Source organism: Fistularia commersonii, chromosome 5 (genome assembly GCF_037954325.1).
Source record: "Fistularia commersonii isolate RoL2024-O1a breed Wild chromosome 5, RoL_Fcom_v1.0, whole genome shotgun sequence".
Lineage (NCBI taxonomy): Eukaryota > Metazoa > Chordata > Actinopteri > Syngnathiformes > Fistulariidae > Fistularia > Fistularia commersonii.
In genome coordinates, this window is record NC_141288.1 from 11,048,864 (window position 1) to 11,076,387 (window position 27,524).

Consider the following 27,524-nt stretch of genomic DNA (forward strand, 5'->3'; position numbering starts at 1 on the left):
TAAATAAATAAATATATATTTATTTATTTATTTCTATGTATTTTCTTTTGTTAACACCTTAACACGCCAAATGTTGTAGACATCAGGAGTAAATGGTACAATAAAAGCTATCGTCAAATAACTCTTCATCAAATCATTAAAATCGCTTATTGAAAATATTTTGTTTTTCAGTCCGGAATTCTTTCTGTGGAGATGAACACTGCAATTATTCATTCAAAATGAATTATCCCTCAATTTTTGAAACCACACCAATTCCATGCAGATCATCAATGCCGTAAAAGTCGCGCTCAGACACAAAGCCAGGTTCCACATGATTTTTTTTTCAAAGAAAAAAACCCTTCCACCCCCCCCCCCCCCCTCACCCCTGCCCCCTGCAGCGTCTGCAGGTAATTTGTAATGAAATGAGCAAACCTGCTTAACAAAATCTAAAAATAAACATTTGTGGTGCATTTGCAGAAGGAGAGCACTTAGCTTAGCGCTCGCACTGTTTGTTTTACACAGGAAGCCTTGCAGCTGTCCTGGAGTGTCTCTCCCTCTCTTCCTTTCACAATGCGGTTCTTTCAAATTCCTTAAATAGATACGGACATTTATGTCATTAGAGTATTTCTGCTACCACTATTATGAGGCAGGAAGTGAGCTGTTTCAGGCACGACAGGTTAATTAATAACATCTGCAGCTCTCTGGTAAAACAAGGGAGAGCTGAGTGCCTTCCTGTTCCAGCATACCTCATGAACATAATATATGCTGGACCAAACAAAAACATCTTTCTTCGTCCCTGCAAAATATTCAATGAACCTAGCAAGGGGCAGAGGAAGATTTGTAAAGTCTGAGCAGAGGTATTGCATTGCTTTTTCTTTTTTTTTTTCTACTTTTCCTCCTCTTTTCCTTTGAGATTCTCTGGGAACAGATTTCACTTCAAACAGCGGAGGCTCCTAAATGGAGCCAGTCCAATTTGTCTGCGCCTTTCTTTCCTTCCAGAGCACACCCCCCTCCCTCCCTCACATCCCCCTCCCCAAAACCTCCCAACAAAAGGCTGCTTGTCTGCTAGGAATTTTCCACATTCCTTGCAACGACAGACAGTTTTCTCCTCTACAAAAGGGCCCTTCGGCAAATTCCCCCTAATCGCAGGGTTTAGTTTGACCCTGATAGGTGCAATTCATGACTCTGTAAGGGCATTGGCTGGCGGGGGGGCGGGTGGAGTGGACAGGCGGCTGTGTTGAACACAGCGGGGGAGGAGGGGTGGGTGGGCGACTTCCATCAACTGATACATTTATTAGCATTCAACAATGCAATTATAAGCATTGAGCATTGGTTAATTAGCAGAGCAGTTAATATCCATACATACTAATAATGCATGCATAGTTTATGATTACCATTGGTCACATGTTCTATATATTCAGCTAGTTTCCCTCAAATAAGACCTTTTGAATCTAATTCTGATTTGATGCAGGAAAGCTTGATGCGCCCCCTAGTGGTGGCCCAGAGAAGTCAATTAAATAATATAAAGTAATAAAAACATTCGCCAACATGCATTGGAAAACAAGCGACAAAAAACACACAAATACACCTCAAAAGGAAATAGATTCATACATCTAATTGTGATTTTTACAGTGATGGATGCATTTTCATTTCATTCAAAAGAAAAATCATGAAAATAAAATAGTACGGAGGAAAAGGGTAGAGTAAAATTTTATTAATGCCATAATAATACATGTAAAATAAAATAAAACACTATATATAAATAAAAAGTGAGAGTAATAATAATGAGTAAGACATGGAAGTAAATAACTTGTTCAAGCATTAGTGATAAAGGAGTCTGAAGTAAACAATTTTGAGGGCTGTGTCTAAAAGGCTGCTGAAGTGGAAAGATAAGTTTTTACATTTTAGGCAGCCAGTGACCCTCCGCGCTAAAGTTTGTCGGAACTGATCTCAAGTGTTCAGATGCCACTGTCAAAGGCTGCACAGCAATAAAACCTTTTTTTTTTTTTTTTAGATTGAACATTTTAAATGCCCAGGGGGATACAAACAGGGACAACTTTGTAGAAATTATTTTTATCACGTTTTCTTTTGTGATATTCACGAACATCAAGCCCAGTCAGCTTCCTGTCTGATCCGACAGATTAGGTTTTAAAGTGGGGTTCTTTACTTTTCCCGCAGATGCTGTGTTGTGTGTAGTTGGTGCTGTCGTGTTAAGAAAAAGGCTATGGTGCGTTAAAACATTTATGGTGTTGTAACATCCTTGACGCAACATGCTAATGTTATACCAATTATTGACAACTGTCATGAAAACCTTGAAAGATTTATTCAGTTGCATTTGAAGTTTGATGAATATCCCAACATATTTAAACCTGACAATGCAGAGATAAATGGTTTCTGGTTTAGTATTAAATTTTAATTATCCTTCATCAAATGAAAAACATTTTTATAAATAAGATACGTTATATCTGCACAATATCCATGTATGCACACATTATTTAACTGTTAGTTATGATATAAGTTAATGAGTAAACCATTAGGAACCATGACATGAATGCTATTACCTAACTGCTCACCCCACCGCAATACCGTACTTAACATTGCTTTTGTCTTTCTACACAACAGAGTAATCTTACATATACTGAAGTAACCTAAATGTCCATAAAAGACTTTTCACTGGGGTGTTAATTAGCAGTTACTTACAGTTCATAAAAGCTTGTATATTAACCCAAACACCAAACACCAATAATTGGGATCATTGGTCACATGAGGTAACTGTCAGTTAATGTATTACTATATTAGCTATGAATCACATTCTGTTTTCATACCCAGTAAAATCATGAATGGAATCATCTTCTCATTCATTTAAGTGTTTAATGAATATTGGACACATTAATAAGAGCTTAGTTAATTGCAAGTAAATTATCATTAATAAATTATTGTCTGATTTATTAATGATGAATGAAAGTTATATTTTCCATTGGACCTGCGTCCATGAACAGAACATACACTTAAATCCCAAGTGATGTCAAAGTTAATGTGTCTGAGCTTGGCGACCATTTTTGTTTTGTTTTGAGTCATTACGTCAACTGAACATCTACAGAACCTCTACGTAAGCTATTACTGAACATTGTTACCATCCTCAGGTGTTTGAGCACGACGCCACATTCAGACTCTGGCAGACACACAACTCCTCATACAATTACACACCTCATTTCACTGTCAGAGGAATGTGTGGACTGTTTAGTTTGTGTGTATGTGTGTGTGTGTGTGTGTGTGTAAAGTGTGAGAGAGAGAGAGAGAGTCACATTTCAGGCAATCTTAAGTCTTGTTTTTAATCATAAGGACAAAGTTTATTTGCAGACGCTTTATCTGGGAACTTCATCTATGGGGGCCGCAGCAACCAGCTGTATCTCTCCTTTGCGTATAACTGCAACATATTCTTGTACCTAATTTAAATAAAACTTAGTTTACATTATGATTTTTTCACAAATCTTTCTTTTAATTAAAGTATTCTCAACTATATTGCATCAACTTAAAGGTAAAGAAAAAAGTAGTTTAATTGTTTTACAAGTCTGACATCTGAAACTGCTATGAATGTTAATTAAAAAATGCAAATTTAAAATCCAGTGTACCATGTGCTATATATTTGAAGAATGTTGATATCAAAGGTAGCCCATTCAAGTAAGTTCTACATCAGGTTGCCATGGATACAGATGATACCTTATCTGCTTAACCATGACTGGAAAAATATTAAGCTAACACACACACACACACACACACACACACACACACACACACATACACACACACAAACACACACACACGCACACACACACACACACACACACACACAAACACACACATACACAGCTGTGCAGTGCAGTAAAAAAAATATAAGTAAACACTATTTGAACGTTGCTTCCTGCTCACCTGCGTCACCACAGCAACCAGCTCCCTCCTTTGCTGAGCAGCCACATCCAGTCGCCGGTCGAACTGAAATGCTCCTCATTGACTGAAAGACTTTTTTCTGTTGTGCATCTCTGATCTCTAGTTATTCCAGTCATCTGTTCCTTCCTCATGTAAAATTCTCAGCTATCTATAGATTAATTTGTTTTCATAATTTATTGATTATTGATTATTCTTCTCCAATTTGTCAAGACAAATTGTTAAAAGGTAAAGTCTGCATGTTTGTCTCACTGACCAGCCTGCTGGTGAGGGTTAGCAATGAAATAAAATTAACACTCGAAGTCCTGCGACTGTGCTTTTTAGTTAGATACAATAAAACTCAATTAAATTCAGTTCAGTTAATAAAAACTTTTAGATTAATTAAGTTAATTAGAATTCATGTAAAAATACAAGAGGGCATGCCTGTAAATTACCTGACGATAAATTAAATTACCTGACAATTTACAAAATTAAACACATAAACAAACAGATCGGAAAATTGTGTAGTGTTAAAGGATAGAGCGCTTATAAATGGATGGGCTCAATTCCACATAAAATTCACTATACAGAAAAAAGGGTCGTATCATATCTTTAAATGTTACATTTTTATTATAAAATGTTTTGTGAACCTCCTGCCTCAGAGTTCAGGCTAGTCCCTGTCTATATTTAGCAGCCCTTTGGATCCCTCAATGTTTTAGGACCCTATGAATTGGTAAGTGCCTTACAAACCCACCAGATAAGTAAAACGTTCACCTACTCAAAGTGCTCTATTAGGCAAAGTTGTTAAATTTTAACGATTTAAATGGCAAGCATTCCGGGATTTAACAGGCCCATAGTCCGAGCAGCCGTGCATGTGAAGCATATCCGATTACAACCTCCTCATCCATGCAGCCGTGTGTTTGTTGAGAGGAGTTGGGATCGAGCTGCTCCGAGTGTCCACCTGGCTTCAGAGGGGGTCTAAAGGTTAGCCGCTGCTAACGGTTAACCTGAGCAAACAGCAGCACCTATCTGCAGGATAATTACATGCACACTGCAACAACAACCAAAGAACACGCATGCACTCACGGTGTGGTCGGGCTGACTTGTTTGAATGCACGGTCACAAACAGGGGTACGATTGGAATCCATTTGCGGTCCTCTTAGTACACTTTATATTATTGTCCATCCCAGGAGTCATTAAGGGATCAAAAGGTCTAGTAAAAGGTACATCATGTACTATTTCCTCTAAGTATTAACCTTCTCCAGGCAGATGTTGCAGATTTGCGACAGCCAAATATCAGATTTTTCCTGCAACCACAACTTAATTTGAGCCTGAGAGGGTTAAAACAGCACCCTAAGAATAGCAGCCTATGACAAGGTTATAATATGAACTATTACTCTGATTAAAAATATGAAAATAAATCATACGTATTCAAACAAAAGCTCGAATAGGTCAGTTGAATAATCTGAATATTTTTATTTTAAAAAAAGGGAAGGTAAGGGTCCCACTTTCAATATGTAAAATTCATATAGCATATATGTATTAAATATTATTGTGTAATGTATATAGTAATGTGTATATGCCATATGACCCTCAATATAGCATGGTCTGAAATGGTAATAGCATTATATATGCTATATTGTCTTGTATAAAATAAAATTTGTTTGATGAGCTTTGCTGTGATTTTCTTTCTTGATTGTGTAAAGATGTTTTATGACAGTTTACATCAAAAACAATGTGCACTGATTGTAAACTACAACCTTACCTTCAATTTTGTAACAGTATTACAACAATCTGTGTGACAACATGTGATAATATATCGGGATGTTTTCTCCTTGGGCATATGTGACCTCAATAACTGCCATTTTTTTTGCAAATACAGCAATGTTATAATAAGAAAGATCAATTATCATAGATAGTGGGCTTGTTTTGAAACCAGATCTCCAAACAGGCGACAACCTCTGAGACAAACATCATACTCTAATTAAACTGCAGCTATATCCTTAATATTTAGTATTCTTTCTTGGCAAACGTAAGCTTTGTCTTACTGATTTTGAATCCTCTACTACACCTACTTACTGTTTCTACTGCTCAATGAAAAACACATCTACCTGAGTTGTGGTTAATTGTTATCCCAACATCAGAGCTATTATCGCCATATGCATTTTTTACCGAAATATCGAAGAATTGTCCAAAAAAAAGCATAAGCTCCCACTCTGTATACCAGTGACCTGTGCAAAGAGAAGTAGAAGTGTGTAGGAAGAGGGTGCAGGGAAATTCTGAAAAAAGGCCCATGTCTGTGAGGCAGCTGAACATTGGGGCAGGAACAAGAATAAACTCATTTAGGCTCTGTAGTTTTTTCTGACAGTCAGAGATAGAACATGCAGGTCCGGCACAGCCGTCTGACACAGCCCCCCGAAAAATAGACTTGAACGCCTCACTGCAACGAATCATCACTTGTTTTCAGGTGTCTGGAATCCACTTCCTCCCCGTGCAGGACCTCTTGTTCATTTCCATGATTTCACACAAGCCAGTTGAGACACATATAACTGCGGCATCAACCACGGCCTGACAGTTGTGAATGCTATTAGTCAACTGCTCTTCCTGTGCTTTGGAGTTAATGTGTCTGAAAATATCAGAATGCAAACACAGAAATTAGAACGTATTGTATTGTTCTTAAATGAATATTTGGTTCACTTACTGTTCATATTGTAATAGTTTTAATGATATTGAATGGGTATCTATCTCTCTCTCGCCCTCTCTCTCTCTCTCTCACACACACACACGCACACACAAACACACAAATGTATGGAAATTGGGTGTCTAAAATTGAATATAACTCATGCTTTTTCAAGTAACAAACATTTTATTAAACTGGAATTGAATAATTCCGTATTCTAGTAGAGACAGCTAATATTTTCACTTTCATATAAGTGATGGGATTTTATGTAACATAAACATTATTGTACAAGAGGGGTGTCGATTAATATTTTTTCATAACACCCCACCCTGATTTATTTTTGATCATTTTTTAACTGAGGTGAGGTGAGGGAGGTTGATTTTTGTCTGCAGGGACCCATACATCTGTGATGGAGGGAAGTTTGCGGCATAAGATCATTGATAGTTTTATGGTAAAGCAGGTCAAAGTTGTACTCTCAACAGGTCAGATCTGACAGGAGAGCCCACAATGTTGTTTTAGGTGGAAAATATCAATTCAGAAGCTGAAATGACGAGCTGGAAATGCCGGTTCATTGGGGGATCATGTGAAATGTGCTCCCCCCTAGTGCCAGCAGGAAGCACTGCGCCACCGCAAAACCAACTGCCACATTAATAGGACTGGCGGGACCTTGATTTTGGAATCAAAAGTGTGTTATTTCATTTGAATATTTTAGCAACACAATGAATGAATGCTTATTTATTCTTTTATTTTGTACGCCGCTCTTCAATCGCTGATGGCTCTTTGCCGAACAGGGCGGGCTTCTGAAGAATCATTTAAAACCCATTACTTTTTCTGCGCCAAGCGCAGGAAGGGGTCTCAAGGCCACCGGATGGACAAAGAGTGAGCAATCGCCCTCCGCGTTCATAATTTCAAGTACACATCCATATATTTTTTCCACAATTGCATGAGCGCGGTATTCCTATGGCCAGTTGGAGAGGCAGTAAAGCGTGTCAGGCCCGGCAATAACTTCTCGAAAGAGAGGAGGGGATGATGGGCCGAGTGGCCTTGTGGCTTCTGTGAATGGTAGCCTGCGCCTGGGTCCTCAGCGGCAGGGAGGCCCTCCGTCTTGTCTTTGATCAGAGAAGACTTCTGGGTGGCTGAAGGGGCTGAAAGCCCGGAGCCCTGCATTCTTGGAGCAGCGGAGGGGATTGGGTTTCAGCTGAGATGGGGGCCTTCCATAGTCCTTTGAGTCATACCTACGCAGCATTCCTTCTGAGCTGCTCGAGCTGCTTATGCTGCCTTCATGATACGCCTCAAGATGCCCATTCGCCCGCCCCCTTCTCAAATGATTTCTAAGGCTGAGCGGCCACCGGGGCCCCAACGGGTGATTCGTAGTGACAAGACCAGGCGACTTCAAAAAGCTGCCACAGCCTGTGAAAGACAATGCTGCCATTTCCCTTTTGTGTTGGAGAAGCAGAGGGTCCGGACCAGGGTAGAGGGAGAGGGTCTGGAAAAGGGGCAAAGGGAGAGGTTCCAGGCCCGGGGGGGGGGGGGGGGGGGGGGGGGGCGACGGAGAGAAGGGGTTCAGGGGCTGCGGGTGGAAGAAAAGATCTCGGCTCTGGAAAATGGTCGAGGATCCGGGGTCGGAGTGCTGGCGTCATGGTTATTTTAATAAGCTGTAACCGATGCAGTTGTCGTAGGTTTGATTCCAGTAACATCAGATTCACATTTTACCAACTGGATCACCCCTCCCCCCCTTTTTTTTTCTCAGCTGTACCTTGTTCAGTGCAACGCAGAGCAGTAGGACCACGTGGCCCCATGGCATGGTGTCTGCAACCCTTCTACCCTAAATTAATGCCATTTTTAGGCAAATTTGTGACATGGCAGTTTTTAATTGTCTTAATACCAACCGCCCTCCATCCGTCCCCAGATACAGTTTTTTGCACAGTGCTTTTCAATTTCCCATCAAAAGCTGTTTTATTTGTTTATCTCAGTCCGTCATGTTAAATTATAGATTAGTGACAAAGTGATCAGAATTTAATCGGCTGCATTTGAGCTTATACCAAATGGAAACCCTAAGTTTCCGCTGCCATCTTTATTCTTCCATCAGACAAGCATATTTGAGAGAATTTTATCATTTAACATTGGATATTTTCCGACCACATTACACCTGGCATTTGGAAAGTATAAGGTGAAAGTGGTGAGGAAATAAATTATGATAAGTAATCTTAGTATTCGGTTTTCTACAGTATTCAGACTGTACAACAGCAGTCTGGACGGCACACAACAATCTCACTACCTCACCCATTCACGTCGTGCCCTAACTCTACTGTCTTTTTTATCCTTGTTGGTCCAAGCTCACACACACCCTGCCTATTTTTGTTTATTTATTTTAGTCAGTGCTATTGTCACTAACTATATTGTCGTTTAGTTCTGGTTGTGTATTTTTCACCCTCACTGTTCCTTTATGTTGTCCATTATTCCTGATGTTGTTGCTGTTGTTGTTGTTGTTGTTGTTGCTGCTGCTGTCAATTTATTTGTGGATATCTTGCTATCTTCTGTCTTCTGTCTCCCTATTTAAATTTATATTCTTATTTCATTTGCATTTTTTTTGCCATTATAACTGTTACGCTGCTGTGACAAAGGAATTTGCCCCATGGGGATCAATAAAGTTTATCTTATCTTATCTTATCTTATCTTAAAGAAATGTTATGAAGAAGTAGTAATAATCCCTGAAAGAAAAAAGATTCTAACAAATAGCTGGGCATAATATCTTGCATTATTTTAGTTCTTAATTGATTTTTTTAACCAGGTCTTCAGTTAATGTAACTGGAGTTTTTCTGTATTTTTTTTGCAGTTTTTTTTTTTTTTTCTGGTAACACAATTTAATTTTTCAACTAAACTTCCATCAGTGTCTTGTGTGGGAAGATGTAGCCAGACCACCGATGGAAAAGGGATGGGAGTTGAGTTTTTTGGGATGGGGGTGGGGTAGGCAGAGCGGGTCAAGCGATGTTTGGAGGGTGGTGGTCTTCCTTTGTGTGAGCATGACATACCAACCATTTCCTTCACTGCTGCTTACATTCCTCATGCCGGACCATCCGGTGTCGACAGAGACACTGTTCGCTCCAGCCGGAACTGGCACACAAACCACCAGCTGTTTGCCCTGATCTCTGTGCATGTGTGCAAGTGTACACACACGCGTGTGTGTGTGTGTGTGTGTATGTGTACATGCTCACGCGCAAGTGGGGGCGGACGCGGGCTCTTCTCAGGGCCGGCAGCTGGCCCGGCTTACAAGAACCAGGGACTTTCCATTTTCTCGTGACATTCTCCGAGCTTGGAGAGCTCAGCTGTTGGGTTTTGCGCAGCGCTACTTCCTGACCAGTTGGAAGCCCCGCTCAGGACCAGCCTTGCCCCGCGGAACTCAACACCAACATCTTATCATGACCTGATGCAATTTCGTTTGCCGCAGTCAAATGAGTTCATCTTGCAGTCGCTGTTTTGGACTCAGTGTCAGCACTCCTCTGCTCTCATTTAACCTCTTGCTGCTTTGCAGAAGTTGTAGTTTGTCCAGGTAAATAAATTCCCAGGTCGTTTCTTGGTTACCCACATTCAGGCTTTATTTTTCTCAAGTTTTCTTTTAAGGATGGGATCAATTTTAGCAAATTTTCTACTTTTTTCTATTATTTCACACAACTTTGCAATAGAATGTCCTGCATAGGTGATATCTTGCGGTATTTATTTTGGTAATATATTTCTGATTGACATTCAGCTTAAAAAAAAAAAAAACATTTCCACTATATAATTAAAAACTGGCAGCATAATGGCATATTGGTTAGCGCTTCCCCCACACAGCAAGAGGGTCCCTAGTTGGATACCAACAGGGGGTCTTAATGTGTGGGGTTTGTATGTTCTTCCCGTGTCCAAGTGGGTTTCCTCCAGATTCTCCAGTTTCTTCCCACAGTCCAACAGCATGCAGTAGGTTTATTGGAGACCCCAAATGACCCATACATGTGAATGAGTGAGCAAATGGTTGTAACTCTCTATTAGACGTGTGACTAAGTGAGTAAGTTAATGGTTGTATGTCTATATGTGGCCCTGTCATTAACTGATGAATGGTCCAATGTGAATGCAGCCTTTCGTCCAATGACGGTTAGGATTCGCTCCGGCCCCGCCACAAGCCTGACTCCAAGATAAGCATGTAGGTAATGAATGAATGAATTAACTAGTCGTGTTTTGTATAGTTCTTGCTTTAAAGAAAAACATACAGAAATTATAAGAATGATTCATTAGAAAACAAGACACATTCACGGAGTGATCCTTTGTTTTCTCCTATTGTTTTGCTGAAATGAAATTGGTCGTGAAGACATTAATATCTTGCTTATCTAAGTCAGACAGGTCATTTCAAATATTTTGCTCAGGCTAGGTAAGAATCAGGATTTGACTGGATGGTATCATCAACATGAAACAGCTCACAAGCAACAGCTGACGGGCATCAACGCCTCCTCCAAAAATATAAAACCCTTCCTTTTTCTTCCAGTCCAGTCCCCGTAGTAATAGAATGTGGGGAAAGAACATTTGTTTAATCGACAACCATCACCAGGTCTCACAGCTGGCTGTTAATGTCATACTTTACTGGCTCCCTTGTGCCTCTTGTTTTTACTTTAATGATGTTTCACCGTATTTTTATCAGCTCCACTGTTGTGATTAGGTAGCACTGCGGTTGTACTGCAGCTTTATTAGGGGTTTTACTGCATTTTAATGTTGAAGTAAAGATCTGAATCGTTCTCTCTAATTGAAGTAATTGATCTGAATCTGGTTTGGGTTTTTTGTTTTTGTAGCATATATTTAAATATCAGTTATCTACAATGGAAATGATAAGGCTATTGGTGTGTTGTTGCTTGATCGAAGAAGACACACACATGCACAAGCCTCTCATATCATATTATATTAGATTTTCCATTTATAGAGTGAACTCACAGAGCTTTAGTGAGAATGATCGTCATGCAAATAAGACATCCATTGAATTCCTAGTGTGCCGTGACTCCGGAGTGTGAGGGGCAGCTGCATCCTGCGTCCACCGGGACTCTGTGGTGAAGCTGCTGCTTCTGTTTGGCTCATCGCCCACGTCCATGAAACTCTACCACGAGTGACACCCGTGTGTGTGTGTGTGTGTGTGTGTGTGTTTAATAATATTGTTGGAATTCGAAAGGTTGGCCTTTCATTATTTTTGATTATCTGTTTTTCTGATTGAAATTGCACTGATTTTACACAATATTGTGTTTCTGAGGATTGAATGGGTCCTTTAAAAAAACGTCGAACATTTTCCGGGGACTCGGTGAAACCGCGGTTTTAGCAGCTGCCAAAACCTCTCTGCGTTCAATTTGTATGTGCTCTCTCGCTCCGCGTTGCTTTCTCCCCTTGTTTCCTGCCGCTGTCTGAGTCCAAATACACTCAGGTCAAGAGGGTTGCAGACTTTTCCCAACCTTCTTAAAAGCTTTCTGTATCTTATTCTTGAAAAGAAGCACCGGTCAGAATGGAATCAAAAAGCTTTTCCAGCGAGAGATTTGAGGGCCAGAATTTGGACTCCCTTTTACAGTTTGGCAATTGTGTGCTGCTCTCACCCTGTGGTGACTTCACTTGCCCTATGTAGCAGAACAGCAGAACTCCTCAGGGGGTCAAGACGCTGGTCATGGGTGGGCTGTGTGTGTAGGAGGTAGGAGGGGTCTCTTGATGGATTTTAGGAATGAAATCATATAAGGAGTATTAAGGTTAAAAGCTGTAACTGTCACAAAAGCTCCAAACCTAGATGTCTGATACAGTTTTGACTGTTCCTGTTGACTGGACAAACCAATGTGATTTATAATATTTTATGAGTGACATCAAAACCCACAAGAAACCACTGTGAGAAAATACTTGAAAATTAAACATTAGTGACATCAATAAGAAAACATTTTTTTTTTAAATCACACAAAATATCTCAACATTTTAAAGCACTTTCAATGTTCCTGTAAAATTACTTCAAAATTCACAAGAAAGTTGTCGGAAATCAACAAGATGCTGATGATACAGTAAATAATCTCCACTTTACTTACTTTAACAGATGCCATTCACACACACACCAATGGCGGTAGAGCTGCCATGTAAGGCACTAACCAGGCCATTGGGAACAACTTGGGGTTCAATGTCTAGCCCAAGGGCACTTCAGTGTGCAGACAGGAGGAGCCGGGAATCAAATTGCGGGGATATGTGCTCTAATAACTGAGCCACAGCCCCCCCAGTACTGGATATATTGGCCTAGAATAAGCAGCACCTTTACTTTAATCCTGTTTGTGTGACTCAAACACTTCCGCGGTGGATGGAGACATTTATCTGGAGAGTCAGGACTTCAATGTCTGAGTTTCCTGCCTTAGAAAAAAATAAACAGCAATAGTTTCTACAACCCTAAAGAGCTGGCTGTCAGTGGCTAAACAACGTCAAGGTTGTTTGTTTACCAAGCGTGTTCAGTGTAATATCACGGTTTCAACTTACAAACATCCAAATAGCTTCAACCGTCTTTCTTTTGCGGGATTAACTTCCAGTTGAGGAATAACCAGACATCCTGGGAAGCAAGGCCTCGTCAGCTGCCGTGCGACAGCGAGCATTCGCAGAAGCTGGAGGTCCTCGGTCTTCTTCCTGCTGATGATTTGAACTGACCTTAAGCCTTGTCCCTCTGCTCTCTTGCAGCCACAGCAAGTCATCCAGAAAAAGCCTGCTCAGGTAAGAGATACTTTCAATCTGCAATCCTAATCACATAACGCTGGGGACACATTTGTTGTGTCTGAACAAAGTGGACTTTCTGCACGCTGATTAACGGTGATATTGTCCTCTCACAAACCGAGTGCATGTATGGGGGTGTGACATTTTTAGGTCTCGACAATTAATTCATCTTGAGTTCGACCTGTTGCACCCATATATACAAACTTTTCATACAACTTTTGTACCATCTCATCCTTGTGCAGATCTACAATTTTATACCTGATGTCCTTACACAGCTCTCTGGTCTTGGCCATTGTGGCGTGGTTGGAGTTTGTTTGATTGAGTTTGTGGATAGGTCTCTTTTATACAGCTAAGGAGTTAATACAGGTAATGAGTGGAGAACAGGCTTCTTAAAGAACTAATCGGTCTGTGAGAGCTGCAATTCTTACTGGTTGGTCGATGATCAAATACTTGAATCATGCAATAAAAAGCAAATTAATTATTTAAAAATCATACAATGTGTTTTTCTAGATTTTTGTTTTAGATTCTGTCACTCATAGTTTAGGAGTATCTATGATAAAAATTACAGACCTCTACATGCGTTGTAAGTGGGAAAAGCTGAAAAATCAGCAGTGTATCAAATACTTTTTCTCCCCACTGTAAATCAAAGCTTAGCGGAGTGAAGAGTTAGCATGTCAGTAACACGATGCTGCAGCCGGTGTGAGAAAAGCATTTGTAGAAGAATCTTTTGTGCCACAGAAGATGATTGATAGCACGTTGGGCCACTGTCTATCTTCTGACACCAAAATATTCGAAATTGTCAATCAAAGACAGATGGACAGAGAGGAAGAGCCAGTAGTTTTATTAAAATGATATCATGGATGTATTCATAAAGCCTGCAGAACCTGGCAATGATTCATAAACTCCAAGTGACTACACAGTGGAACTGCAACTATGAAATAACATACGACTTTAAGACGGAGTTTACTGGAAGCACTAACTTGTTCAAATTACCATTAAAATATTGTTGATTTTTTTTTTCTTTTTAATTGTGGGAACGCTGAAGTTTCCTGATACCTAGTCACCCAGAAAACCTGGTTAAACATTACCTATAAAATGATGTTCAAGAAATTAGCTGGAAATTTGCAAGAATTTAAGTCTGAGACAAATTACCTCAACGGCCGCAATTGATAACAATGAAAGTTGGAAAATAAACAAACAAATAAACAAACAAAAAAATAAACAAATTAATAAAAAATAAATAAATTCCAGAAACCTTGCAAGAAACGTTTCCGCTAAAATATATTTATATTGTGTCATGATTCACACTTGGTTATTGTCCTGGTGAACAAACTCCATTCATTTGTGTTGCATGATCCCACACACATGGATACAACTCTATTCATCAATAATGAATCACAGGTTCTTTTTTTTTTTCCCACCTCGCCAAGCGCCAGTTCACACATGCACCCTTTTATGGCGTGTTGTGGTCTGAGCCGAAAGACTTGTGTTTAAAGACAAGAGGTTTTCCGCAGGAGAAGGTGAGAGAAGTTGTTACGGTTGCCCGAGCTGGCAAATTCCATCGGAGGGGGAAATCTTTGCTGTTCCTCCACGTCTGTTCACATATAGCAGATAATGAGGTGTGTGTTTGCAGTGTGTGTGTGTGTGTGTGTGTTTTCCTGGTGAGAGCATGTACTGTACATGAGAAGGAGAATGAAAGTAGAATGGTAATAAGTGAGTGAAACATGACACAGGACCCCCCCCCATGCATGCCCTCACTGTCCAGGAATCCACCAGCCTCCCTGTGTTTGCTAGCACAGGCCACTTTTTGGTGTGAATGCATGCATAACTCGGCTCTGATTTGTGGCTGTGTGGGAACAGGGCTGAGGTAGTGGGGAGGTGCTGTGAGGCCCTGAGAGCTGCAAGCCATAAAAATGTCATTTCGTTCTCCCACTTTGATAGGCTGCTTTATCTCAGGCCCGACGCTGCCAGTCCCTACAAAACCTCAAACCCCTTTCATTCCAGCTCTCGGGGTGGGGTGGTGTTGATGCATGACCCGGGCGGAAGCTGCAACCTTACACAAGCACATGGCAAAGTATCCGAGTTTTACAAGCCCATTTTTTCCCCCCTTTAAAAACACAATCCCATTTATGATGAGTAAAACTCGAGTTCATGCAAGCTTTTTTTTTTTAATGGACGCCAAGAAAATCCCCTCTGGACTTCTTGAGATATTACATTCACAAAAAGACTGGGCCAGACCTTTGACTGGGCCAAACATTTACACTGTATCACTTTGAAGCACCAACAGTAAAGTTATTTATCCCCCTTTATTCACTTTTCCGACAATTCAAGTGCCCTTAATCGAGACACCAAACCACCGACCTCCCTCATGGTGACTGTCCCCGTGTGCTCTGCATGTGTGTTTGCGTGTGCATGATCACATTGAGATGGGTTTAGAAGGCAGAGATGAATTTGCCCCTTGGGATTAATAAATTATATAGTTTTTTTAAAAGGTTTCTGAAGTGCTAAATCACTAGCAGCTATTACTGCACTCCTAACTGCATTACTAAGTCATATATCATATAGTACAAAAGGTATTTTATCCTCCTGTGACCCGCTGAGTCCTTTTATGAGGACATTTCATTTTGGGTTCTTGATGCTAATTGGAAAAAGTCAATGATGGCAATTGCAGCCAACAATATGAAATCAATCTGAAACAGATCTGAGGGATAAGGTTTGACATATAAAGATTTAAAACAATGTTAGTCCCTTTATTTAAAAAAAAAATAACAAAGTTAATTAGTGCTCCTTTGTGGACATCTACTTCGTAGAGGGACATCATGTTCAGAGAAGCTTCCTCTTATCCTTTCTGAAACACTTGCTTGTCATTTGGTGACTTTTTTTTTTTTTTTAGCTTAGGCCCAATTCCAGAGTGCACTACTTTGAGGTAATGGAAGAAAATGTGCGTTGTGCCACTGAGCATCTCACAGCCGCTGTCATCCAATAGAACTTGGAGTTCAAGTTTCCTGATGGACAGCTGAACCCTTCTTCACTGTGTCTGCACAGTTGAATTAGCCATTCCTAGACATTTCTTTAGCTCACCTGTCTTGGTCTCATGTTGCATAGGTTTTTCAGTGAAGTGATGTGAATGCTAAGGGGGGAAAAATAGATAAATATATTGGTTTTAAGGGTGAGCACAGTCTGTTGTGCTACCCGCCTGACAGCAAGAGGGTCCCTTGTCCAATCCTGACTGGGGGCTTCTCCATGTAGAGTTTGCATGTTCCTCCCACAGTCCAAAAACTTGTAGTTGGTACATCGCATAACCTTAATTGTCCACTGAATGAATGAATGAATGAATGAATGAAAGGTTGTTTGTCTTGGGTGAACTTCACTTAGGATAGGCTGCAGCATCCCCACAACCTAGACTGCGGGATCAGCAGTAGAAATAATGAATGAATGAATGTTGAATGTTTTTAGTGGCCATAAGAATAAGAACAACTTTATTAATCCCGAAGGAAATTGCTCCATCAAAGACAAAGGGAGTTTACTTTTTGGTGTAGCAAAGTGAAAATACATACCATAATGATAATGTAATTTAAGCAACACAGTGAGCGATTTTTATATTTTCAATACCCCATTAAGCTCGTTTTTTTTTTTGTCTTTTTTTTTTTTTAACTTATTTCCTTTTTGATATTTAAGGCCAATTTCAGTAATTACATTCAAGTAATTATATAAAATACGCCCTATTTTTCAGCAAGCCATTGTCTTAATACGAGCCTTAACATTTAAAGGAAAGTTTATAACATAGATGTATGGGCATTATACTTAAATTGTCTTTTTATACAAACAGGAAAGTGAATAGAATTGACTTCAGATTCAGTAATGAGCTATGGAGGCAAAGAAGTAATTGTACATAGGGGACAGAAATTGAATGCAACCCTACCACTACTTCAGACAGTATTCAGGATTATGATTTTTTTCCACCTATCATTTTTTTCTCCATTTTAGTAAATTTAGAGTCGTATAGCAAAGCATGTTACATCCAGGAGTAACGTGACATTTTTAGATTGTGACTCATGTCTCTTTAGTAAGCAACTCTCCTGATGGAAATAATTGAAACAATACTTTCAAACAGTCACCCAAAATTGTTGAGGAGTGACTAACACAGAATGCCAAATAAGGCAATATATAAATTTAAAACATGTTGTCTTTGACTTTGGTTTTTACCAGATTATTTTTTGTCTATACTAGATTTTAATGATTTAGTGGTTACATTTGACTTTCAAAACCATGAGAAGTCACATTTCACCATAAGAATCAACAGAAAATCATCCAAAATTAGGCCTGAACAAATAAATTGAAATGAAAACTCTTCTGGGAGATTATCAAGAAGTTACTTGAAAATACAAACCAAAATTGTATTTTATTTGGTTTTATTCAATTTTAATTAATGTTATTAGTTGCATCATAAGTAGTCTGCTGGACCTACAATGCAGATTACTTGTGGTAAACAGGAAAGGCGTGGTGTGGCAGGGGGATGGGGGGGCTTAAGGCATAGTTTAGGTAGGTAGTCAGGGAACTGACGGGCCAAGGCAGTCAGGGATCTCCCATACAGAGAGTCAGGATACTGGAAGAAACAGGGTGCGTGCTGACCATGATCTGGCGCCAACCACTGGAAAGGGCACACTAAGGACTGGTGATGAGAGAGATAGGAAACAGGTTTATGCCAGAAAGGAGAACATGGAGAGGAGAGAACGAGAAACAGTGGGCTGTGATGATCAGATTTATGACACTTTGTTAGATATCTTTGTAACAAAAAAATAGAGGTAATCTAATACACACAGACACACACACCTCCTCAAATATTGGGAACACTAAAATAACACTTCCTGGATCTGAACAAATTAAATATTCTTATAAAATACTTTGTTCTTTACATGGTTGAATGTTCTGATGACAAAATCACACAAAAATGATCAATGAAAATCAAATTTATTAACCCATGAAGGTCTGGATTTGGAGTCACACTCAAAATGAAGGTGGAAAAAACACACTACAGGCTGATCAAATTTTGATGTCATATCCTCAAAAACAAGTCAAAATGAATCAGTGTTGTGTCCTAAGTGGACAGTTTTAGTTCACTGAAGTGTGATTGACTTGGAGTTATGTTGTTTAAGTGTTCCCTTTATTTTTTTGAGCATTATACGTACACATATATGTATACGTATACATACACATATATTGCTAATGTGACTGTAAGACCTGAAAGATTTTTTTTTATTTCATTAACTGAATAAAAAAAAAAAAGTACAAATACAGATTAAAGTCCAGAAGAATTTAGTGTCATTTAGACAGATCAGTTTGGTAGCAAACACCTTCACTGGCTGGAATGAATGGGCTTTAAGCCATGGACACCTTCACCCTTTCAAAATAATGGTGTGAACTGGTGTGGGTGGAGGCGGGGGGAGGGGGTCACAGGGGGAATGGCCAATATGATTAAAGCTTCTTTTTGTTGTCCCACCCCACCACCACCTTTTTTCTCTCTTGCACTCATTTGCCCTCGTCACACATGGTATCATTTAGCAGGCGCTTCAAGGCTAAAGTCTGAGCGCTAATGAATGGAGCGGGACCAGCAGAATGCAGACAGGCTTCGGCCGCTGAATGGGTGCACCGCCACTGCCTGGGAAAGGAAGAGGGTTATAAATTGTGCCAGTTAGCCACTCTGTATAAAATGAAGCCATGTGGAAAATGAAATACACTTCATCTGAGGACCAAGGAGGGGGAAGAGGGGGCTGCGCTCTCCTTTCCCACCTCCAGTTTTCCACAGTGAACTTTGCACATTGGAAAAACACAAAAAAGTTACACTTGTTCATGAATTTCAAGGAGCAACTTATTTCAATTTTTTTTCTCATCCTGTCATTGACAAAATCGATGGTCTTATAAAATTGTAAAAAACGATATAATTGTTAAGAGCAACGGAGAGTGTGGAAAAGAGGTGAAGAGACAGGTAAAAGCAGGTTGGAATGGGTGGAGAAAAGTGTCAAGGGTACTATGCGACAGAAGACTATCAGCCAGAATGAAAGGAAAGGTGTACAAGACAGTGGTGAGACCAGAGATGCTGTATGGGCTAGAAACAGTTACAATGATGAAAAGCTAGGAGGCAGAGCTAGATGTTACAGAGATTAAGACGCTGAGGTTCTCTTTGGTAGTGACCAGGATGGATAGGATTAGGAATGAGTCTATCAGAGGAGCAGTATGTTAGAGGTTTTGGAGAAGGTCAGAGAAGCCAGACTGAGATGGTTCGGTCATGTACAGAGGAGGGATAGTGAATGAATTGGTAGACGGATGCTGGAATTAGTGCTGCCAGGCAGGAGGTCTAGAGGACGGCCAAAAAGAAGATTTATGGACGTAGCGAGGGAAGATATGGAGGTAGTTGGTGTAAGAGGAGGATACGGAGAATAGGGTCAGATGGAGAAGGTTGATTCACAGTAGCAACCCCTGAAGGGAAAAGCCGATAGAAGTTTAATATCCTTTTTATTCTCCAGGATACTTAAATATTCTATTTATTGCTTTCATTTATTGTCTTTTCCCTCTCTGTATCTCAATTTATGTTAAAAGAACATGTTTTTTTTTTGATGGGAACTTTGCTTTGGTGTTCATTAATTTACCACAAACAAGTAAATACTTGCTACTTAGACAAAGAGCCTTTAGCCTAGCACAATTAATTGTAGTCTACAGTATTTGTTAGCCTACCACCCCATAAATCATATTTTCATGTTTCAATTGTTCATTTATATGACACTGAGTAGAAAGTAGTTTGGAGATGCTTATCTTTGATGCTGACCCAGAATATATAAAGAAAGTGCATCAGACTCTGGCTCACCAGGCATTTCTTTTAACTTCGTCATTGCATTATGAAGTAATAATGTGAGATTACAAGATATTATAATTTGCAAAGCCTGTATTCATTTCCTGATATAACCATGGATTTCCCTCGCAATTTCCAGGGGGGTCTTCTTTTTCTCCTTTTGGCTTTCCCTTCAGGGGTGGCCACAGCGAATCAACCTTCTCCATCTAACCTTATTCTCTGTATCCTCCTGTCTCACACCGACTACCATCATATCCTCTCTCACTACACTCATAAATCTACTCTTTGGTCTTTCGAGACCTTCTGCCTGGCAGCTCCAATTCCAACATCCGTCTACCACTATATTCACCATCCCTCCTCTGTACATGACCAAACCATCTCAGTCTGGCTTCTCTGACCTTCTCTCCAAAACATCTAACATATACTGTTCCTCTGATAGACTCATTCCTGATCTTATTTATCCTGGTCACTTTCAAAGAAAACCTCAACATCTTAATTTCTGTGACTTAATCTCTGCATCCGGTCTTTTCCTCATTATAACTGATTCTAGGCCACGCAGCATCGCTGGTCACACCACTGTCTTGTACACCTTTCCTTTCATTCTGGCTAATAGTCTTCTATCGCATAGTACCCCTGACCCTTTTTTTCCACCCATTCCAACTTGCGTGAATTCGTCTCTTCACCTCTTTTCCACACTCTCTGGTGCTCTGAACTGTTGACACCTGAATTCCTCCTGAAATCCTCCAACTTCTTGATCTCTACTCTCTGTATCTCACCATTCCACATGGGTTCCTCTTAGTCACACACATATACTCTGTCTTGCTGCGACTAACCTTCATTCCTCTCCTTGTCAGCGCATTCTTCCACCTCTCTAGTTTTTTCTCAACCTGTTCCCTGCTCTCACTGCAGATCACAATGTCATCTGCAAACATGGTCCATGAAGATTCCTGTCTAACCTCATCTGTCAGCCTGTCCATCACCACTGCAAACAAGAAAGGGCTCAGAGCTGATCCCTAATGGCGTCCCATCTCCACCTTCAACTTCTTTGTTACCCCTACAGCATACCGCACCACTGTCTCACAGCTAGCATACATGTCCTGCACCATTCTAACATACTTCTCTGCCACTCCAGACTTCCTCATACAATTCCAGAGTTCCTCTCTTCGTGCCCTGTCATATGCTTTTTCCAAGGTCTACAAAAACTCAATGCAGCTCCCTCTGGCCTTCTCTGTACTCCTCTATTAGCAATCTCCAAGCAAATATTGCATCGGTAGTGCTCTTTCGAGGCATGAATCCATACTGCTGACTTCTGCTCTCAGTCTAGTTTCCACTACTCTTTCCCATAACTTCATTGGCTCATCAACTTTATCCCTCCTTGGTTGCCTCAATTCTGCACATCCCCCTCATTCGTAAGAATTGACACCATCACACTTCATTTCCATTCTTCAGGCATCTTTTCACTCTCTAAGATCCTGTTGATTAATCTCCTAGACTCTTCCACACCTCCACAGGTATATCATCAGGACCAACAGCCTTTCTACACTTCATCCTCTTCAATGCCTTCCTCGCTTCACTTTTACTAATCTCTGGTACTTTGTGGTCAATAATAGTCACCTTCTACCCTTGCCTCTCTTTCATTTTCCGCATTCATCAGTTCTTCAAAGTACTCTTTCCATCTTCCCTTCACTCTTCGAGGATTGATACGTCAATACGTTTTCCTCTATTCTTAATCACCCGAACCTGTTATACATCCTTTCCATCATTCTCTGTTTCGCCAACCTGTATAGATCATTCTCTCACTCCTTACTGTTCAACAGAGCATACAAGTCATTGTACACCCTTTGTTCTGCCTTTGCTACCTCTGTCTTTACCTTACATTGTATCTCCCTTTACTTCTGTCTGTTCTCTTCAGTCCTCTCAGTGTCCCTCATCTTCTTTGCTAACCGCTGGTTCTGTATGTATGCCTGCACTTCCTCATTCCACCACCAATTTTGCTTATTGACTTGCCTTACTGATGACACAGCAAGTACTCTCCTACCTGTGTCCCTGATAACACTAGCTGTGGTTGTCCAATCATTTGGAAGCACTCCATGACCACTCAGAGCCTCTCTCATCCTCTCCCTGAAAATCATGCAACACTCCTCCCTTTTCAGCTTCCATCACTTTGTCATCTGCTCTGCCTTTGTCCTCTTGATCTTCTTTGTCACCAGTCATCCTACAAACCACCATCCTATGCTGTCTGGCTACACTCTCACCTACAACTACTTTGCAGTCACTGATCTCTTTCAGGTTACCTTGTCTTTACAGGATGTAGTCTACCTGCATGCTCCTACCTCTGTTCTTATCAGATACCCTATGTTCCGATCTTTTCTGGAAAAAAGTATTCACGACAGCCATTTCATCTTTTTTGCAAAATCTACCACTGTCCCTCCGTGTTCCTGTCCTGTATACCAAATCTGCCCATCACTTCTTCATCCCCTCTACTGCCTGTACCAATATGCTCATTGAAGTCTGCACCAATTACCACTCTCTCATTTCTGGGAATATTCTGCATCACTTCATCTTACTCATTCCAGAACTTCTCTTCAAATTCACATCCCACCTGCGGTGCATAGCCACAAACATTGAGCATCACACCTTCAGTTCCCGACTCATAAGCCGGACATTCTTTTCACCTCCACTGTCACGAGTAGCAGGGGCAGACTCGAGCAGGGAACCACACTTCAGAGCAGGGATCTGGATTGAAAGCGCTTTATTGAGTTGAAACGGCAGGTGGGGTGTCATTGGTAAGCCCCTGGCCCCGAGACAGAGGTGCACAGGGCTGGGTCTCACCGGGACGGGTTGCAGGCAGGACAGGTTGCAGACGGGATGGGCCTCAGGCAGGACGAGGTCAGAGGTTACACCGGCCAACTGGGTCCGGTCATAACAAGGCAGGGCTCCGGTCGTGGCAGGGCTCCGGTCGTGGCAGGGCTCCGGTCGTGGCAGGGGCTCCGGTCGTGGCAGGGGCTCCGGTCGTGGCAGGGGCTCCGGTCGTGGCAGGGGCTCCGGTCGTGGCAGGGGCTCCGGTCGTGGCAGGGGCTCCGGTCGTGGCAGGGGCTCCGGTCGTGGCAGGGGCTCCGGTCGTGGCAGGGGCTCCGGTCGTGGCAGGGGCTCCGGTCGTGGCAGGGGCTCCGGTCGTGGCAGGGGCTCCGGTCGTGGCAGGGGCTCCGGTCGTGGCAGGGGCTCCGGTCGTGGCAGGGGCTCCGGTCGTGGCAGGGGCTCCGGTCGTGGCAGGGGCTCCGGTCGTGGCAGGGGCTCCGGTCGTGGCAGGGGCTCCGGTCGTGGCAGGGGCTCCGGTCGTGGCAGGGGCTCCGGTCGTGGCAGGGGCTCCGGTCGTGGCAGGGGCTCCGGTCGTGGCAGGGGCTCCGGTCGTGGCAGGGGCTCCGGTCGTGGCAGGGGCTCCGGTCGTGGCAGGGGCTCCGCAGTCCCCCGGCGCCAGGCAGAGCGTCCCGCTGCCCTTTATAGGGATCTTGATTAGCGGCATCTGCTGCAGCTGGCGCTGATTACAAATTGGGATCAGGTGTGGTACCCTGACATTCACAACGTTCCTAACAAACTCCTCCTTCAAGATAACCCCTACTCCATTTCTCTTCGTGTTAGTACCATAATAGTTCAACTTAAAACCTGCTCCTAAGCTTCTAGCCTTACTACCTTTCCACCTGGTCTCCTGGACACACAGTATATCCTTCTCTACTTCATGTTGACCAACTCTCTACTTTTTCCTGTCATAGTCCCAATATTCAAAGTCCCTGCTCTTTTCCCAGACTCTTGCCTTTCCTATTGTCTCTCTGCTTCCAAACACACGTTCCTCCTCTCCTTCTTTGACCTACAATAGCCCAGTTTCCATCAATTCCCTGTAGGTCATCAGTACCAATGGCAATCGTTGTCAACCCGGGCCTCAACCGATCTGGTATTATCTGGTTATTATGTTTGATTCGCATGTTTGGTTTTGGCAAAAGTTTTACGCCGGATGCCCTCTGCATTTATCCGGGCTTGGGACCAGCTATTATAACTGAAACACTGGAAGTTTGTGTCAAGACCGGGGCTCCTCAGAACCACTGGGAGACATATGATTTTAAAATATTCTCCCCCAAAAAGGTTTTTACTGGGAAAAAATAAAAAATCTATCAAACTTTACATCATATTTTCATGGTTCATACATGTAGATGGATAGATGAATACATTGATACATACATAAATGCATGCATGCTTAAATGCATACATACATACATTTTGTGTGAGTAAAATTCGTAATCATATTTTTTTCAGGGTAGCTCATCCTCAAAAGTATTAGATACATAAAAATTAGTTAAGACTTGACATCCGTGGACATGTTTTAAAGGTCACTTTCATGGTTACGAAACTCTCCAAATCCACACATCTGTGGCACAACATGCTTGAGCGGCCTCCATGGATAATGAAAGTCACGAGTCTGTGGCTCCTTAATTTTTGTGGGTCAGGACCTGGAAAGTTTTGGAACATTATGTTCCTCTTCATTAATCCTGTAAGTGACTGAGCAGCCGAGTGGTGGTTCTCCCCCGTCACTCAGGCGGCGAGTCTGAAAAAGGGATTCTTTAGCTGGGTTGAAAGAGTCAAAATGACATAAGCCATCTTGTTTTTCTTTCCAGGAAGAAGAGGAGGAAGAAGAAGAGGCTGGAGAGTCCCCAGAGGAGGATTAAGCTTCACCACCGTGAAACCTCTACCTCATTCAGCTGTCAGGTCTTTCAAAGGGAAAAGACTACCTTGACCACTTATTTTTAACCTTTTCCACATGTCATTTTTACTGGGTTTCACTTCAGTTAGAAAACCTCCATGTCCGTTTTTTCAGTTTTTGTCATCGGGCGCAGCCTCACGGATGCATTAGACCGAAAAAAAAAGAAAAGAATGCAACAACATGGGTGACGCCGAAACGAAAAATTCGGTCATTGCACTGCTGTGAAGCAAGAAAATTCAGGTCCAGACGTTTTGCCTGTCAACAACCATTTGAACCAATTCTCTCAACGCAATATGGTTTTGTCATACAGAGATGCACCACACACATTTAAAAACAAACCCACCCCACCAACTCCCACCACTTTACTTCAGCTGCTGTGAGACCACCAAGGACAGGGAGAAGCAAATGTCTTTCCTCAGGACAGTTATTTATTTTTGGTGTCGAATGTGAGCCATTCTCAATCAAAGGCTGCCCAAGTTTGTTAGGTTTTGCTGAAGCTTTAGACATTAACCCCCCACGCCCCAACTCCACCCCAACTGTGCAACCAAGTCCCCCCTATCCAAGACTGAGGATTGTCCAACACTCACAACTGCTGGGCAAGAACAGATCCACAATCAGTACCGCTGTGTCGCACTTTCGTCCCCTTATCTCTTGGGCAGGGGATGTCCGTAAGGTTAGAATGGATGACAAAAAGTTGATGCTACAATTAGCAGCTAGCCCTAGCCTATCAATGTTAGCCGCTAAAGAGCGGCTACATTGCATTCTGGTCGACCCACATACAAGTACTGACCTGGAATTCTGTAGGTTAAGATGGTCGCCCAGGGTGTGATTTTTTTGTTAATTTGTAGGTTTTTTTTTAAATCAAACAATGAAATACCCTGCTATCTACAGCATGGTGTCATTGTGTCAAATTTGATTTGTAAAATGAACATTTTCCGCAGGCGGAAATTTGCTGTAATTGAGGGCCTCTTAAAAAAAATAATTCCCCCCCCCCCCCAAATGTATAAAATCTGTATTTGCAGTATTATGTGTGATTATTATTGACTTTTTTCTTAGAAACAAAGTTATATTCCATGTGAAATGTTTATTTTGAGAAGCGCAAGTAACTGAGAGGTTCAAATATAACTTTCATAATTGAATATTAGTCATGGAAAACGTGAATGAAACCCTGGCAGAACTAAGAGCTATCGGTTACCATCTAAAAATACTCTTTAGCCCTTTGTCAGAACAGTTGTCAAATTCTCTAGTAGAAACCTTGTTGTTAAACAACAGCAATCCTTTTTTTTCCGCCTGTACGCTCACCGAGAAGATCAAACGTGATTTAAGTCAACAATTACAAGTCCGTTTCTGCGTGTTCCATTTGGAGTTCAATCGAAAAAAATATTGGGTGTGACAAACAAAAAAAATTGTGCCACCCAAATCCAAAGAAGAGATGTCATCTTGGATTTCTACACTTCATATGCAAAGCTTATAGTTACAAATAATCTTTTTTTAATCTGAAATATTAGAAGTTGGAAATCTGTTGAAATCTGAGGGGACACAGGAGCTCTGGTTTGATATGATGCTCAAAATATGAATAATTCAGCTTTTTAAAAATATTTGACCCGACTGATTTCACTCTACTGCACATCCCTTATCAAAGAAAAGAATGGTTTTACTTGAAAAAAAAACCTCCAAAAAATCAAAATATTACAGGGGATGTTTCTAAATGTTTATGTTTATTAAAGCTTTAATTTTTTAATTCGCCCTGCAATTTTTCACTGACACACACTGTACTTTAGTCTCCCTGTTCGTGGTGGAGGAACATGCATCTTTCATTATCAAATCCAATGAAACCCCCCCCCTCGCCTCTACACACACACACACACACACACACACACACACACACACACATACATACACATACACACATCATGACATCACTGCACAACCAAACCGTTGCATTGTATCAGACTACTGTACTGTAATACCTTTCTTCACGTAGCTTCGTGTGATCGCAACATAGCTTTAATACCTTGATCCCATTAACAATGTCACACTACAAAGAAAAAACTCAGACTCGGTCTGCCTTGCAAAACTAAACCTCAAGAACAAAAAAATAAAATAAAAAAATTAAAAAAACTATATACCACAAGAACAGAACACATTACCTCAAAAGTACAATGGGGTATCAGGGCTACTGTGAGTGAATAAAGGGGGGAATACGGAGCGATGGGGTTGAATTCTCGCGCTTGATATCATAGCATAGATTTGCGGGAGATTTGCAACAAATCTGAAGCCAAAGTTAAGCTGTGTGCTTTTGTTTTTATTAATGCTTCTCTCTTTCTCACTAATCCGGAAGCCTCCCATCATCAGTCATTTGTGTACATTTAGTGTACATTTACATTTGTGTCGGCATGTGCACGAGATGCACGATCCGACCTCTCGGAATCCCCGCTGCCGGCTTTGGCACGTTATTGAGTCTTCACCTGCCCGCACTGGCCCCAATACCCCATTGCACAAACCACACTTGATACCTGGATTGAGTGGCAGCGTTACATTGTACGACTCATCTCACACTGTAACTCTAGGGTAACCTTAAAGGGGTTTAAGGAAACCTTACAGAA

The 27,524-nt window shown here is 41.3% G+C and overlaps 1 protein-coding gene across 1 annotated transcript in view; it reads left to right on the forward strand.

The window, feature by feature from the left end:
* hmga2 (high mobility group AT-hook 2) overlaps window positions 1-26,829 on the forward strand; it is a 48,284-nt gene extending 21,455 nt beyond the window's left edge. The window contains exons 4-5 of the mRNA XM_086146775.1: window positions 13,286-13,318; window positions 24,833-26,829. Coding sequence (XP_086002901.1) covers window positions 13,286-13,318; window positions 24,833-24,883 — 84 coding nt within the window. The 3' untranslated portion in view covers window positions 24,884-26,829. The remainder of the gene's footprint in view (window positions 1-13,285; window positions 13,319-24,832) is intronic.
* Window positions 26,830-27,524: the final 695 nt, after the last annotated feature.